Raw genomic sequence first — 15,182 nt, forward strand, 5'->3', positions numbered from 1 at the left:
TACAGAAGCTGATTAAAATGATGAGTTACATACCACAGTTAGTAGTTCTGCAATTTCACATTTGAGTTTCTTCAGAACTCTTGGGTGGATACCATCTAGTCCTGGTGACTTATTACAGTTTAATTTATCAATTTGTTCCAAAACCTCCTCTAATGACACCTCAGTCTGGGACAGTTCCTCAGACCTAAAAAGAATAATGTTTTTAAAAAGATAAAGTATTTTATCAGTAGTTAGATGCTAGAGCGTGTTGATGTAAAAGTATTTCCATTGTTATATCTTTCAAATCCAGTCTGTTTTCCTAGATCTTAGTTCTGCTGTCTCCCTACCTAAGCAAGGATATCTTCTAAAATGCACCCATTTTTTCCCTGAAGACAGATAAAAGTCAAAACACTCACTTTGAACAACTGTTCCAAATACTGAAGCTCATGGGCTACAAATGGGCAGAAAGGTAGGTGTGTGCACGTCATAATTGCTACTTTTTTATTGGGGTGGAGATATATTAAAAAGGAAAAACAAAGGCAGCGATAATCAGAAGTCCTCTAATGGGCCCTTTGAAACTCCTTGGTATGAACAGTAGGGTACATAAAAGCAAGAAAGGAGGAAATATTGGCTATCAAAGACATTACACCTCAGCATTGGTACACTGTGTGCTCAAATAGTAATAATCTTAAGAGGTATTATATTTTTATGAGTGTAATATTTTACATCCTGCCTCTACTTAACTTATTGTACTAAGTCTTCTATATTAAAGTCTAACACAAGCTGCTAGAAAGTAACAGTCTCCTGAGAGTGTACGAATGACCAGGTTATCACAATTCTGGTCCTTTCTGTCTAATTCTGAGGTGTGCATGGAGGTGGGCTTTTAAAATAAGATGTAATGATGACATTGCTGAGCTTTCTGTGCTGAATGATGTTTATTCAGCTGTTACTACTACACCCTGTCTCAGGGCCCTGTCTGAACCAACATTTACTCCTGGAGGATTTCAGCACCAAAATATTAAAAATTCTGTGCACAGTATTTGAAAATTCTGCATATTTTATTTGTCAAAATAACATTATATAAACATGCCAGTTTCAATTGTTCTGGTCATTTATTTAAACATGCCTGTCAGCATTATGTCTATAACAACATAGACAAGAAAAAAGATTCCCCCAGGAGTAGAGTTAAAGAAACCCCTATGACAGCCCAGTTCCTGTTTCTCTGCCCTCTTCCCCCCCCCCGAGCCCAGCATCAGGGCTTCCCCAGCCCAGACACCTCTACCCCTTCCCCCCAGAACCCATCACCAGGGACCCCCAGCATCCCCGCCCCCCAGAGCCCAGCCATGGGGTGACTCCCAGCCTAGACACCTGCACCCACTGTCCCCCCAAGCCCAGCCATGTGGGCCCAGACACCTGTATTCCGCCTGGAGCTGAGCTGTGGGGTGCTCCCCAGCCCAGATACCTGTCCTCCCCACCCCACAGAGCCCAGGGATCCAGAGGGAGAACAGTCTGATGCTGGGTCCCAGGCTTGTACAGAGTTTTCTGCGTACCACCTCCTTCCTTCATGGCATGCTGGGAACAGCAGCACCCCAGAACCCTCCAGCTCGCCCCTGGCAGTGTCCTGTATTGCAAGCTGGGCTCTGCCGAGTCCAGTGGCCCTTAGTGGCAGCCAGCAGCTCTGCAGCTCCAATTCTGCTGGGGGGAAATGGAAATTCTGCACGAATTCTGCATTGTGCAGTGGCACAGAATTCCCCTGGGAGTAAACATTGCAGGCATTTCTTTTGATTAAAATATGATTTTAGATCCTGCTGTTTTCAATGCAGGTGTCAGCATGTATCTTTTGGGCTAGTGCAGGGGATGAAGACGCGAAAAGGAGAGGTGGTTTTCCTGGAAGATGTTTTAAATGAAGCTCGCTCAAGGATGTTACAAAACATGGCTTCTACAAAAAGTTAGCTGATTCAGGTCTTATTCATTTCTCTTGAAATATTCCCATGCAGATTACAAAACCCCTTTCTCCTTCTCTGCTCTGACACTCTCCCCCAGATCCACTAACCCAGGGCAACAGGCTTTGATCTGTGTCCTTCCACCATCTGTGATGCTATAAATAAAGTTGTAATAACATTTCGCCCTTCTATAGCTAGAACCTCAAATAACTTTCCCTAAGCATAGATGGCTATACAGCTTGCAAAACATTGAATGTACTTTGCCTCACAACAACACTGCAATGTAGGGAAGCTTTGTCTCTTTTGATGGACAGGTGAGTCACTTTTATCCTAAAATGATGTGGAAAGTTAGTGTCTGAACTCGGAGCAAAACCCAGGAATGAATGGGCCCTTAAGTTCCTAAATCACTTTTGAAAATGGAACTTAGTCTCCTCACTCACACAGACACTTTTGAAAGTTTTACCCATTACCCTTAATCTTGCTCTGCCTCACTTCCTCACTTGTAAAATGGCAATAATAGTTCCCTAATTCACAGGCGTGTTTTGAGGATACATTCATTAATGTTTGAAGTGCTCAGATACTGGGGTTTGGGGGAGGCATTTCCACAGGCACCTACCTGCCATTTGTTGCTTTGAAAATCCTGCCTATAGTGATAAGGGCTACTTAAGTATCTAGATAAAAACTCATTGTCCTCATTGTTAAGACTCTTCTCGCGAGCCCTATCTTCTGTGGAATCTTCTCTCCTTGACGCAGTCTATGTTCCCTGGTTACTCCTGGGGGAATTCTGTGCCAAAAAATTAAAAATTCTGCGCACAATATTTTAAAATTCTGTATATTTTATTTGTGAAAATAACACAATATAATCATGCCAGTTTCAATTATTTTGCTGATTTATTTCCAGACTCCTGTCAGCAATTGTGTCTGTAACAATACAGACAACAAAAAAGATTCCCCCAGGAGTGGAGAGTTAAAAGTAATCCCTATGACAACCCAGTTCTTGTTTCTCTGTTACCCTTTTGTTGGGCGTCTCAGTCTTGGGGTGTTACATGTGCCAGCTGGGCACATCTTAGGAGAAAACTCTGCCCCTCCAAACTTTTAATCAGTTCTTGGTTTTTTTGTCCTGCCCCTGTAGGGTTACCGTATTTCAAGTTCCAAAATAGAGGACATCGCCCAGGGTAACTGGAGTGGAGGGTACAGCTGGGGGCGTGCTGGAGGGTTGTGTGTGTATTGGGAAGATATTTGGGGATGCTGGAGGAGTATTTGGAGGGTGCTGTGCAGCGAGGGGGTCCCCTAATCCAGACGCCTGCACCCCTGAGCCCAGCCGCAGGCTCTACACACCTTCATTACTGTCCCACCAGGCAAAGATGACCTGTACCTGCTGATAGTGGGGGGAGCACAATTTAAAGGTTCAGCCGTCCCCAGAATGCAAGCTCTCATATTTAAAATATCAAAATCTGCCTTTAAGGTTGCAAAAAAAAAAACCTTCCAAACATGAACAGTGTAACCAATGCAGAGTTGTCTTCCTAAGTAAACAGGCAGGCAAACAGTTACAAGCAATGTGAATTGCCCCCACTAATTACTGTGGGGCATTAGTGCTTAAACCCAAGGATGAAACTTTGAGAGGGTTTTTCAAAACATTAAGGTGCACAGTTCTCACTAATTTGCAGTTACCTCAAGCTGCATGTGCAAACCTGGTAACTGCATGTGCAAATAGCCTAACAAAAGGTAGAGATAAGTGTTCTAAATGTGTACTGCATCATTGCTTCCCACTGAGTAATTTGTTTAGATCTTACACAATGCCGTAGTCCCCCCCTCTCATTGTGCAAATCTCCCGTTGCTGTCACTGGGAGATCAGCTGTGGGCAGAGAGTAGCATACAGCTCTGACTTTGTAGACTTAGCCCATAGCCCCGAATTAAAAATGCACCTTGGCCCTCTCCACAGAATGAGTTTGAAACCTTATCTTATAGGAAACTGCACTAGGATCCTCCAGCAAATAGGAAAAAGAGACCTAGACAGAAGGCAAATATTATCTGAATTTAAAAATAGAATGTTTTAAATAGACCAAGATTGTCACCACTTTAGGTGAAGTTAGTGATCCCAAACACAATTAATATATTGCCTGCATCTGGAACTAACATCCTTCCTAAACATCAGTGATGTGTGCAAAGGCTTTTGATGTCTGTATGAAGGGGGCTATGATCCCAGCCTAGAACTGTGTGCTCCCACCTCTGGGGAGGGGAATAGGAATAAAACAGTCCCTTCAGTGGATTGCTGCTGGGATGAGAGAGCTGCTTGTTCACTGAGGCATTATTGCTGAAAGCAGTCATGAAATAACTTTCCAGCCAAGGTTCTTAGTACAGCTGCAGTGAAAACAGATATCCTTTGTTAGCCTATTTATCAGTGATGTTTCAAGGCAGATAAATTAATCTCACAGTGAGAGACTTAAGAAGTTCTGTCTAGTTAGCTTATCCAAGAGAAGGTTTAGCAGGGATTTGATCACAGTCCATAAGTACTCATGTGGGAGAAGATTTCTGATAGTAGAGGGCAGGCAAATCAAGCAAAGACGTAATAAGATCCAGTGGTTGGAAACTGAAGCTAGACAAATTTAGACTGGAAATAAGGTCCACATTGGAACAATTTACCTAGAGATGTGCTGGATTCTCCTTCACTTAAGATCTTTCTGGATATCTTTCTAAAAGATTTGCTGTAGCTCAACCAGAAGTTGTAGGATCTTCATGCAGTTATTACAGGGTGAAATTCAATGGCCTGTGTTACGCAATAGGTCAGACTGGACTATCTCTTTGGCCTTAAAATCTATTAATCATATTGATCAAAGAAAGGTAGCTAGGGTGACCAGATGTCCCAATTTTATAGGGATAGTGCTGATATTTGGGCCTTTTTCTTATATAGGCATCTATTACCTCTCACCCCCATTCTGATTTTTCACACTTGCTACCCGGTCACCCTAAAGGTAGCCTAGATCTAAAAGGTTTTATATTTGGACTCTGTTGGCCCTTGCATCCTGACCATTTGTTTTATTGCTAGTATGAATTTTAATCAAATCCACTCTACCACCAGCAGTGGTAGTTCTGACCCATGAGCCAGTTACACTGTTGCAAATTTTCATCATCTATTTTTGCTTGTATCTGTTCAGCAACTAAAGAACTGGAAAACCCTCCTGAGACTGCAGAAAAGGTTGGGCTTGCAGCACTCATAATTCAGGTCTGTTTAAGCGGTCTTCTGATTATTCTTTTTTCTGCAAGAGACTATAAATTGGCGCTGGGAACACTAGCTTACATGATGCTGAATAATAACGGTTACCATTTTAGGATTTCAAGGGTCTTCTGTCATCCGATTATCAGTTTAGCTGGGATCGAGTTCTCCAAAGCCGGGGAGACACAGGCGTATTCCTGCAGTACACACATGCCAGACTCCACAGGTAAGAAGAGCCTTCCAGAATGCAGCAGTTTTCTGTTTTTAGTAACACCTATGTAGCTGCAGTGACTGAATAACATTTGTGATAAAGAAAGCCTTTCCTAAAGAGTCGACTCTCTTATCCATTCAGTTGAGACCCCACAGATGGGCAAACCAAGGAAAATGAAACTTTCGAGCATCTCTCTCTGGCTGGTGCCAAGGGCCTGGCCAGCCTGTCTCTATGTCCTAGTAATTCCTGGCTGCTATAGCAGCCTCTTGGGATGGTTGATGCAAATTAACGAGAGTGGCATGGCAAAGAGTGGCCCCAGGATCAGTGGTCCTCAGCTATAACCAAGGAATCTGGCCTGGAATCTTCTGGATATGCTGAATACACCTTGCTAGATTATTTAAACTGTGATTTGACTGAACTTTCACTAGCTGCAGAGATCCACTCCAGCCTTAATTATGTCCTTTTGTGATCACCCAAAACTGTATTTTAGGGAATTTTAAATACAAATGTTGACCTAGGCATTATGTATCACACTCTTGAAATGATTTTTTACAACTTAAAAAGGTCAAGCTTCACCGTGGCCTTTTAAACTGCTATGATCTTTCAGGGTATCTTTCTTTAAAGTTACTAACATGTATAGTCAATGCTGGCTCAAGTAAAATAGCCTTCAATCAGCTAGTCTAGCTCAGATGTTTTATTCAGCTTGCAGTGTATCTAATTAAATAAGATTCACATTTTGTTTTCCGTTAAGTGCAAATGGGTTTTAATTCTTATGCAGCTTTGCCGGTGAGGGTATTTTTTTTATTTATTTACAAAATAATTTGTTTTCTCACATTGGGTTCTTATGTTTTCTAGTTTAGAGCAGATGTGTGGCAATGGGCAACTGACTGACATCAACACAACTTGTTTACAAGATCCACAGGCCATCTCAGTCCTACAGCATCTTCTCAGGTATTTATTATTTGTCTTTCCAAGAAGCAGATCCCTTGGGTTTCATGCCTGCGTGTTGGATAAGTTATTTGTGACATGGTAGTGGAAGAGTAGAAATGGACATTTTAGGCAATAACTTGTTGATCACTGGCCCATGTATTAGCTGGTCCAGAAGCCCACATTTGTAATACACATTTTTAGATGTAAATGAATGTGTTGACTTCAGAAGCTGCATGAAGAAAGATCATGTGGAGAAAAATACCCCTGAGTAATTGGGTGCCTATTACTCATTGGTACTTGCCCATAGTTATTAGTGAATAAATGTTAACTTATTACATTTTCAAAAGAACTGTACTATCTAAGCATTGATTATCATCATAAACAGATAGACCTGGTGGGTGGGATCTCTGGATCCCATGGGAAAAGGGTTGAGGAAATGCTCTCAGGAGGAGGGGAATGAACATCCACCCACTTCCAGTAACCAGGAGGAACACCTGCACCCACAAAACAATCTCCTAATAATAGTATTTAGGTCATATATAGTGCTTAGAACATAAGAATCATACTAATAACCAATACTAATAACGTGCTGGATCAGACCAATGGTCCATGTAGCCCAGTATCTTGTCTTCCAACAGTGACCAATGCCAGGTGCTTCAGAGGGAATGAATAGAACAGGTAATCATCAAGTGATCCATCCCATCGCTCAATCCCAGTCTCTGGCAAACAGCAATCCCTGCCTATCCTGGCTAATAGCCATTGATGGACCTATCCTCCATGAACTTATCTAGTTCTTTTTTGAACCCTGTTATAGTCTTGGCCTTCACAACATCCCTTGGCAAGGAGTTCCATAGGTTGACTGTGCATTGTGTGAAGAAATACTTCCTTTTGTTCATTTTAAACCTGCTGTCTATTGGTTTCATTTGGTGACCCCTAGTTTTTGTGTTATGAGGAGGAGTAAATAACGCTTCCTTATTTACTTTCTCCATACTAGTCATGATTTTACAGACCTCTCTCATACCCCCCCCTTAGTCAGCTCTTTAACATTCTATTCATTGATAATTCTCAACATTCTTACAAAACTGAGCAAGTGTTATTACTCTAAGTTTGTATGTGTGGAATCTCAAGCACAGAAAGGTGCGAGGACTTGCTCAACACCACACAAAAAGTCAATGGCAGAGCTGAATACAGAGCCCAAAAGTCCCAACTGAATGTCCTAGACACTGCGTCATGCTGCCTCTCTTCAGTCTGTCCTCCCTCCAGGCAATCAAGAGCAGAAGCCCTCTGAAATTCTTCCATGTCACCCACATGCCTCGGCCACCTTCTAACTGCTTGAACTTGCTCCCATTGCTTTGACTGTGGCATTTGACAATATAACACGAATGTTTGGCTTTTTAACTGGTCAGTGCTATGCGTCATTAACCTAGATGTTGATGTTTGTAGACCAGTGAATCTCTTGGGATGGTAGACTTGTGGTAGCGTATATTTCCTGCAGAAGCAGGGAACTTACTTACTCCACTTAACATAAGAACGGTCATTCTGAGTCAGACCAATGGTCCATGCAGCCCAGTCTCCTGTCTCTGACAGTGGCCAATGGCAGATGCTTCAGAAGGAATGAACAGAACAGGGCAATTATCGCATGATCCATCCCCTGTCCTCCACTCCCAGTTTCTGGCAGTCAGAGGCTAGATAGAAGAACTCTTTAGCAGAGCTGGTCAGGAATTTGCTGTCCAAGCTGGGGTTTAGTCAGAAAATGACAATTTGTTGAAACCAAAATATTTCATGGAAATGTGTCAATATTGAGGAATTTTTGATGAAACACAGGGCAGCCCAGTCATGTGGACAACCCCAGGACAGCAGACCCAGGGCTTCCAGGCTCTGAGGCTTCCAGTTGTGGCTCCCAGGGCTTTTGACTGAAGCTAGAACCTTGGAATTTGGGTTCCTATGGTCAATTTCAAAAAGTTCTAAACTAATTTTATTCTAGTTTTCAAAATTGTTTTTGTTCTGATGCTGAGCTTTTTTAAAAAAAAAATTCCCATGGAATGGACATGCTGACTTTCGACCAGCTCTACTCATTAGTTTATTTCATGTGGCTAACAGATTGCAGTAGCAGAAATCTATGCCTCTTCATTTAATAGCTGCTTGATACTTCAGTGAATTCTGTATTAGCAACCAGCACCTTTAAATGGAAACCAGCATGTAATACTGACCACTTCACTAATGGGACCAGCAGCTGTTTTATTATTTTAAAAATAAAATTACATCTTGTGGCAACACAATGTCATCTGTAGGCTAGCAGCTGCCAGCTGCAACTTTTCCCCTAGACTCTGCACAGGATCACTGATGCAGCACATGTGCATTAGGCTGTGAGCTCTTCGGAGCGGGAAACATTTTTTGTCCTGTGTTTGGACAGCATCTAGTGCAATGGAGTCCTTGTCCATGACTGGGGCTCCTAACGCTACAGTAATACAAATAATAAATAAGTCAATTTTGGGTATGCATGCAAGGAAGGTTAAATGTGGAGCAATCATAGAAGTGCAATTCCTCTATAAGACAGTTTCCTGATTGCTGAGTCCTCTCCCACTGCTGTGTCCACTCCCCAGTTTTGCGGTAACTTGACCAAAAGAGAGAATGTACCAGGGAAGCTCTGCTTATGTAAGAATGCACATTGGGTGGGGAGGGCTTGGAAATCTATCAAACAGCAGAGTGGCGGAAGACCCTCTTTCAGAGTTCTGCTTTGGGGGAGGCCCTGCTTTGAAGATCAAAGCTATCAGAGCACTCAACAGAACTATTTGGGAAAATTCTATCTGCAGACCTGTACGTTTGAGTTTTAATATTGTTTTTTATCTCAGATGATTGTATTTTAGTATTTTGAAAATAAACTTTTTTGTTCATATTTACTAATTGTAAGTGTCCCTTTAGCTGTTTAAAATTTTGAGTCTCGTTTATTAAAAGGCCACATCCTTTAAGGTACTGCTTTCTGACAGTGCCTCAAGTGGTCATTTAATTTAGGCTTTTCTTCTCATAAGGACCCACAATGAGATTTAAAACAGAATGTAACATTTCAGGAGCAACCATTGCTTTTATTATCTTTGCTTTTGACTGCCTGTTGTGAGCTCTGAAATCTACAGTATTCATTCAGCAGGCTTATAAACGTTTGAAATGTACATCTGTATGATGATGATACTATTCCCAGCAGCTGCAGTCACTTTCTTTATTCTTGTTTTAAAAACTTTAGTTAGTTTTCTTGTGATTGCAACCTGAGTTCTGAATTGTCCCTTACTTTCTCCCCAGATACGATGAGGTACTGTGCAAATCCTCAGAAGATCTTCAGCCCAAGCACATTGTCAGCTACCTCCTAACACTCGGGTAAGGAAAGAAATATTTGCTATTACAGAACAGCTTTAATTCTCAATTTCACTAGAATCAAACTTCAGTAGCACTGGCAAGTCAGAACAGGCAGGCATACAACCTCTAGGTGTCTGGATGTTCCGTTCTAGATCCGAACTCTGCAGCTGGCCCTTGTGGAGAGAACTAAAACCCCAAATCTGCATGGGATATTTGAGCATGGGACAGGGTTAATTTAGATCTAAATGTTGTGGTTCAGGCTCTTCTCTTGGGGAGGGTAGGTGGAGAAACAAAGGAAGATAATGGAAGCAGGATAATTTGATAACACAAATCAAATTTGTAATCACTTAACTCAGGAGTGGGTGTCCCCTTGGAAATGTTACAGTGCCCCAGACCAAATAACCCTTTGGTCCCTAAGCATACCTTTCCAGTGTGTGCTTCTAAAATCGTATCAGTACCAGCAAGCAAAGCTAGTCATTTCTTCTTTTTTGAGGCAGCTATGAGATATAGAACTCATAACCCAGTCCTGAAAAGGACAGTTTGCCAAAAGGCCCTTTAGACACTGATCTTAGTTTGCTGGTTATGGGTGTATCTTCTAGTACTGCTGCTTTCTGCAGCCCCTGTAACTGCTCTGCTAAAGAGAGCTGCTGGTTCTAATCCACTTTTTCTATTTCAGCCATCTTGCAGCTGTGGCTCATAAAACTCTTCCTGTGAAAGGCAGTGCCCCTGAACTAGCACAGGTACTGTGCATTATTGCTGTGTGACTATAATTCAGCAAATCTGAGCTCTGCATCCGAAGAGAAACAGCCTGTTCTGACTAATGACTGCTTAGGAGGAGACACATATTCAGTCTCCAAATACACTAACTGCAGGGATGGAGTGAGACTAGTTCTGAGCTGCATCGCTTCCTTTTTTTGGATGAAGGAGCAGGAGCTCATGGCTTCAAGCTCACGCTGACTGCAATGGGCTCTCTCTGGACCAGTGTGATTCTGAAAACCCATTAGAGGGAATTGCTTCAGAGCTACTGTTCCCTTTCTATCTGATTTTCTTCCCCCTAATGTTCCTGAGTGTGTTTAACATTCTGGTTCCTTTCCGATGGTTTCCTCAGCTTGTAAGTGGGAGGACAGAGATATATGAAATAACTGAACCTCCCCTCCCTTATTCCACCTACACAATACAAGTTGTCTATACTGCTATTCTACCAACACAGGCTGACAACTGCTATGTGCAGTTCCACGGAGATGCAAATTAGAAGGCTGTGAATCTTCAGGAGAGAGATCTACTCCCTTCACGATTGAGCAAATGCTATGCTAATTACACCATCTTTTGTTCTCTCTTTTACTGATTTGAAAAGCAGTGACCTATCAGCCTTTGATGATGACTCTCTCTTCAAAGTTGAACTTTGCAATGTTCTGTTGGGAAAAACAACAGTGAAAAGATTATAAAGAAGATACTCCATAGAGTTGAACTTAAAGTGCCATTGACTTTAATGCGCCTTTTAGTAAGAATAACTTCTTTGACAGAAGTGATGTCAGATTCCCTATAATTCTGAAGAGTGGTGAAAATTAGGTCCTGCCCCTTGTCTCATAACACACCTGTGGCCCGCGGGGTCTTTCAAAGTGGCCCGCTGCTCCCCTCCTGCTAGATGCAGAAGGGAGCCGCTGCCTGCGGACCCAGGCAGAGCACATTGCCGTGGGGCTACAAGACCAGTGCAAGCTCCTTGCTGCAGCCCAGAGGACCAGAGATCAGCGCTCCCCTCCCCTGGCTATAGCAGGGAGCATGACAAAGGGCTCTGCCCGGATCTCTAGGTGTTCTGGTCCCTCCTGGAGTCAGAGGAAGGGAGCCACTGCCCAGGGATCCAGGTGGAGCGGACAGGGCTACAGCTGTGTGGTTTCCCTGCTGCAGCCAGGGGGACAGAGATCAGCAAGGACTTCTTCCATCTGGCTGCAGTGGAGGGATGGGGGGAGGGGGGCTGCTAGTGGAGACTGGTGGCCCTTCAGGCTTGTAAAAATGATATTTGCGGCCCTCGAACCAAAAAGGTTGGGAACCACTGCTTTAAGTAGTTATACAAAGTGGAATGGCTTCAACAGGCAAGCCCCTGAGACCCATATTAGACTATCCTAGTGTTTCAGGCACATTCCTCAGAGGTAGGAGATCCCTATTCAAATCCCCTTTTCCCATCAGGCAGAGGGGAGTACTAAACCTGGGTCTGCCACACCATGGAGGAGTGCTCTAACCCCTGGACTAGAAGTTATAGGGGAGGTGCTACCATCCCCTCACCCTTCATAAGAACAGCCATATTAGGTCAGACCAGTGGTCCATCTAGCTGAGTAGCCTGTTTTCTGACAGTGGCCAATGCTAGGTGCATCAGAGGGAATGAACAGAATAGGTAATCAAGTGATCCATCCCATCGCCCATTCCCAGCCTCTGGCAAACAACAATCCCTGCCTATCCTGGCTAATAGCCATTGATGGACCTAGCCTCCCTGAACTTTTCTAATTCTTTTTTGAACCCAGTTATAGTCTTGGCCTTCACAAAATATCCTCTGGCAAAGAGTTCCACAGGTTGATTGTGTGTTGTGGGAAGAAATACTTCCTTTTGTTCGGTTTAAACCTGCTGCCTATTAATTTCATTTAGTGTTTTGAGAAGTAGTAAATAACACTTCCTTATTTACTTTCTCCATACCAGACATGGTTTGATAGACCTCTATCATATCCCCCCTTAGTCATCTCTTTTTCAAACTGAAAAGTCCCAGACTTATTAATCTTTGCTCATATGGAAGCTCTTCCATACCCGTAATCATTTTTGTTGCCCTTTTCTGTATCTTTTCCAATTCCAATATCTCTTTTTTGAGATGGGAGTGACCAGATCCACACGCAGTATTCAAGATGTGGGTGCATCATGGATTTATAAAGAGGCAATATGATATTTTCTGTCTTATCTAGCCTTTTCCTAATGATTCCCAACATTATCTTTTTTGACTGCCTTTGCACATTGGGTGGATGTTTTCTGAGAACTATCCAGTGACTCCACAATCTCTTTCTTGAGTGGTAACAGCTAATTTAGACCCCTTTATTCATGATACAGGGAGCCAAGCATCTAATTCAGGCTTTGTGGATCCTATTATTTGGTGTCTAAAAGACAGGCATTGCAACAGCTAGGTCCCTTTCTGGATCCAGACCAATCTTTGTGTGTTGCACCATCACAGCTATCCACAGTGCTCATTCCCATGAAAGGTTTCCTGTAGCAGGGAATTGTTCCCATGGGGTGGGAGTCTAGGCTAGATGTGGCTAAAGACCTGTTTCTGACTTTGGCTTGAATGGTCTCTGCAACGTTGGGATTAAATTTCACCGCTTTGCCCCTTAGAGCAGTGTTCAGTACTGTTGTGACTGAGGATAAAAGTGGCTTCCTTTAGTCCTTGAGCTGCTGCTAGTATTTAGCACTTTGTTTAAAAGGAGGCTGAGGATTAAGATTTGTATAACACTATGAAGAGACAAAGATGACATGTATATAGCTGTCTTCATTTTTAACAGGCTTCTCCCATGCCTTTCTTTGAGAATATGCTCCTTAGTTAATGTATAAACTGCTATTCAGAGGTAGAGACTGCAGAAGTTGATTGTTACTTTTATTTTGCAGGCCAGACTCTGCCTCTTCCAGGCTGTACGCTCTGTTCTAGCTAATGGAATGAAACTTCTTGGAATCACGCCTGTAACCCAAATGTAATGAAACAGCTTCCTGCAATGTAAATTAAGCTTCTTGGTAAGTTTTAAACCAGAATCCAACACTGTTATGACCCTCATTGTTACTTCAGTCCTGCAAATTTTCTTCTTGTCTGGTCTTGGAGGTTCCCCTGTGCTTCAAACTGCCTGCAGAGTAATAACAGCTTCGCATGGGACAGAACCATGTGGTCCATTTCTTTCTCTCTGCCATTCATAATGTTATACCCTTGATAGTGTTTCAAGTCATTTGAAAACGCTGGCTGTGACCCGTATGGATGAGGGAGGGTTATATGTTGTTTTCACAGGTACAAGAGCAAATTTGTCCTTTTCCTAAGAGAATTGCCATTGAACTGCATGCTACGTTTAATGAAAGCTCTCCTCCCCTTGAGATCTACAATCTCTACTTCAATATATATTTAAAAGAGCTTTCAGTTACTGGGATATATATCTTTCCTTTTCATACACCTGGGTCAGAACAGAGATCCATCTACCTATGGCTGTGTTGGCATCTTCTGTTGTAGCTCTCTGTAAATCCCTAGTTCTCATTTATAGCCAGTGATTCTGTGGGTGGATGGTATGTGATGTATCAGATTTTTTGGGGGGGTGGGAAAGGGGGGTGAAAGAAGGAGGTGCTTTTGGTTTTTTTGAGACAGATTCAATATGTTTCGCCCTCACATATCCATGAGCACTGAGTCACTACTCTTGCACTTGGTCGCACTGACCATCCACCCTTCAGTTTATTTCACTCATGTTTTACAGTCTGTTAAAAATAGCTTTGCTTTAGTTTATTATTCAATATTACTTACTCCCTCCCTCCCACCCACCCACCTTGAAGCCCTTCTTAATGATTAACTAAATTTATCTAACCCTAATAGTGTAATAGCTGTAGGTGCTTCATCTACTGCTGCAATTCAATTCAGATTTGACTGAGGGTTTGGGTACTGGCTGTTCTGGATTTCACATTGCCTTTGATGTTCTTTCCCACTTCAACTAGAGGGACCAGCTGCCAAACCTTATTTCACCCTCCAGGAGACTTCTCCTGTTTCAATATAAAAAAATTGTTTGGTTGATGGAACAGCAGCATGAGTATGACATAATCTAACATTAATACTACTGAGGACCACATGCAACCTTGGATCAGCTGTGCCATAAAACAATAAGATACTCAAAGGGAAGAGTACCTAAAGTATTATCCTATTGCTATTTCATAATTAGCAATAATAAGAGGCCTTGTACATGCCAGAATTTGTCTGTGATTCCTGAATAAAATCCAAGCTGCTGTGTTCTTGGAAGAATAATTATAAATACAGCCCCCACCCATGTCACATTAGATCTTAATGCTCTACTTAAAATGAATTGAAAGAGGGCTGACTCACTGTAAATTCACCACAAGGAGAGGGGGCAAAGGAAAAAGTTCTCATTTTATGAGTCAGCTTGATTGTCACTAAATTTAATCACTGTTGAAAGACAAGCACCAGAGGGAATGAGGAAGCGGAACAAAAACTGATATTTACTTTTCTATCCTCCATTGATCATGTCAAGTGTACTGCTCCCATGTTAACCAGTGCCTTAATGTGTAGCATTGTCTATAGAGTATGTCACTTTTATATCCACATCCCTCTTTATGGTGTTGGTATGTCCCACTTTACTTATCTGGAAGCAGGTGGAAAGTCTAACTGACAGTGATAGATAAGCCCCAGATCTGCCTCTAGGAAGCATAGAGCAGCAGTTTACCTCAAGCTTCCTGTCCCTCTTTTTCTTTCCCTCTGGCAAAAAAAACTAAAGATCAGATGGAGAAAGGAAGGGAAGAAAAAGTTTGCCACAAAAAACTGCTTCCT

The 15,182-nt window shown here is 42.4% G+C and overlaps 1 protein-coding gene across 2 annotated transcripts in view; it reads left to right on the forward strand.

The window, feature by feature from the left end:
- Positions 1 to 15,182, forward strand: part of RARS2 (arginyl-tRNA synthetase 2, mitochondrial) — a 71,523-nt gene that overhangs the window by 49,253 nt on the left and 7,088 nt on the right. The window contains exons 13-20 of one of the 2 annotated variants that reach the window (XM_067560711.1): positions 372 to 448; positions 1,803 to 1,927; positions 5,078 to 5,145; positions 5,253 to 5,362; positions 6,203 to 6,298; positions 9,572 to 9,646; positions 10,302 to 10,365; positions 13,262 to 13,384. In XM_067560711.1, the coding sequence (XP_067416812.1) occupies positions 372 to 448; positions 1,803 to 1,927; positions 5,078 to 5,145; positions 5,253 to 5,362; positions 6,203 to 6,298; positions 9,572 to 9,646; positions 10,302 to 10,365; positions 13,262 to 13,348 (702 nt within the window). In that variant the 3' untranslated portion in view covers positions 13,349 to 13,384. Of the gene's footprint in view, positions 1 to 371; positions 449 to 1,802; positions 1,928 to 5,077; positions 5,146 to 5,252; positions 5,363 to 6,202; positions 6,299 to 9,571; positions 9,647 to 10,301; positions 10,366 to 13,261; positions 13,416 to 15,182 lie in introns of those variants that run through there. The other variant, XM_067560712.1, reaches the window with a different exon arrangement.

This window comes from Emydura macquarii, unplaced genomic scaffold (genome assembly GCF_026122565.2).
Source record: "Emydura macquarii macquarii isolate MOO-44397 ecotype Brisbane River unplaced genomic scaffold, CSIRO-AGI_Emac_v2 contig_2297, whole genome shotgun sequence".
NCBI classification, from domain to species: domain Eukaryota; kingdom Metazoa; phylum Chordata; order Testudines; family Chelidae; genus Emydura; species Emydura macquarii.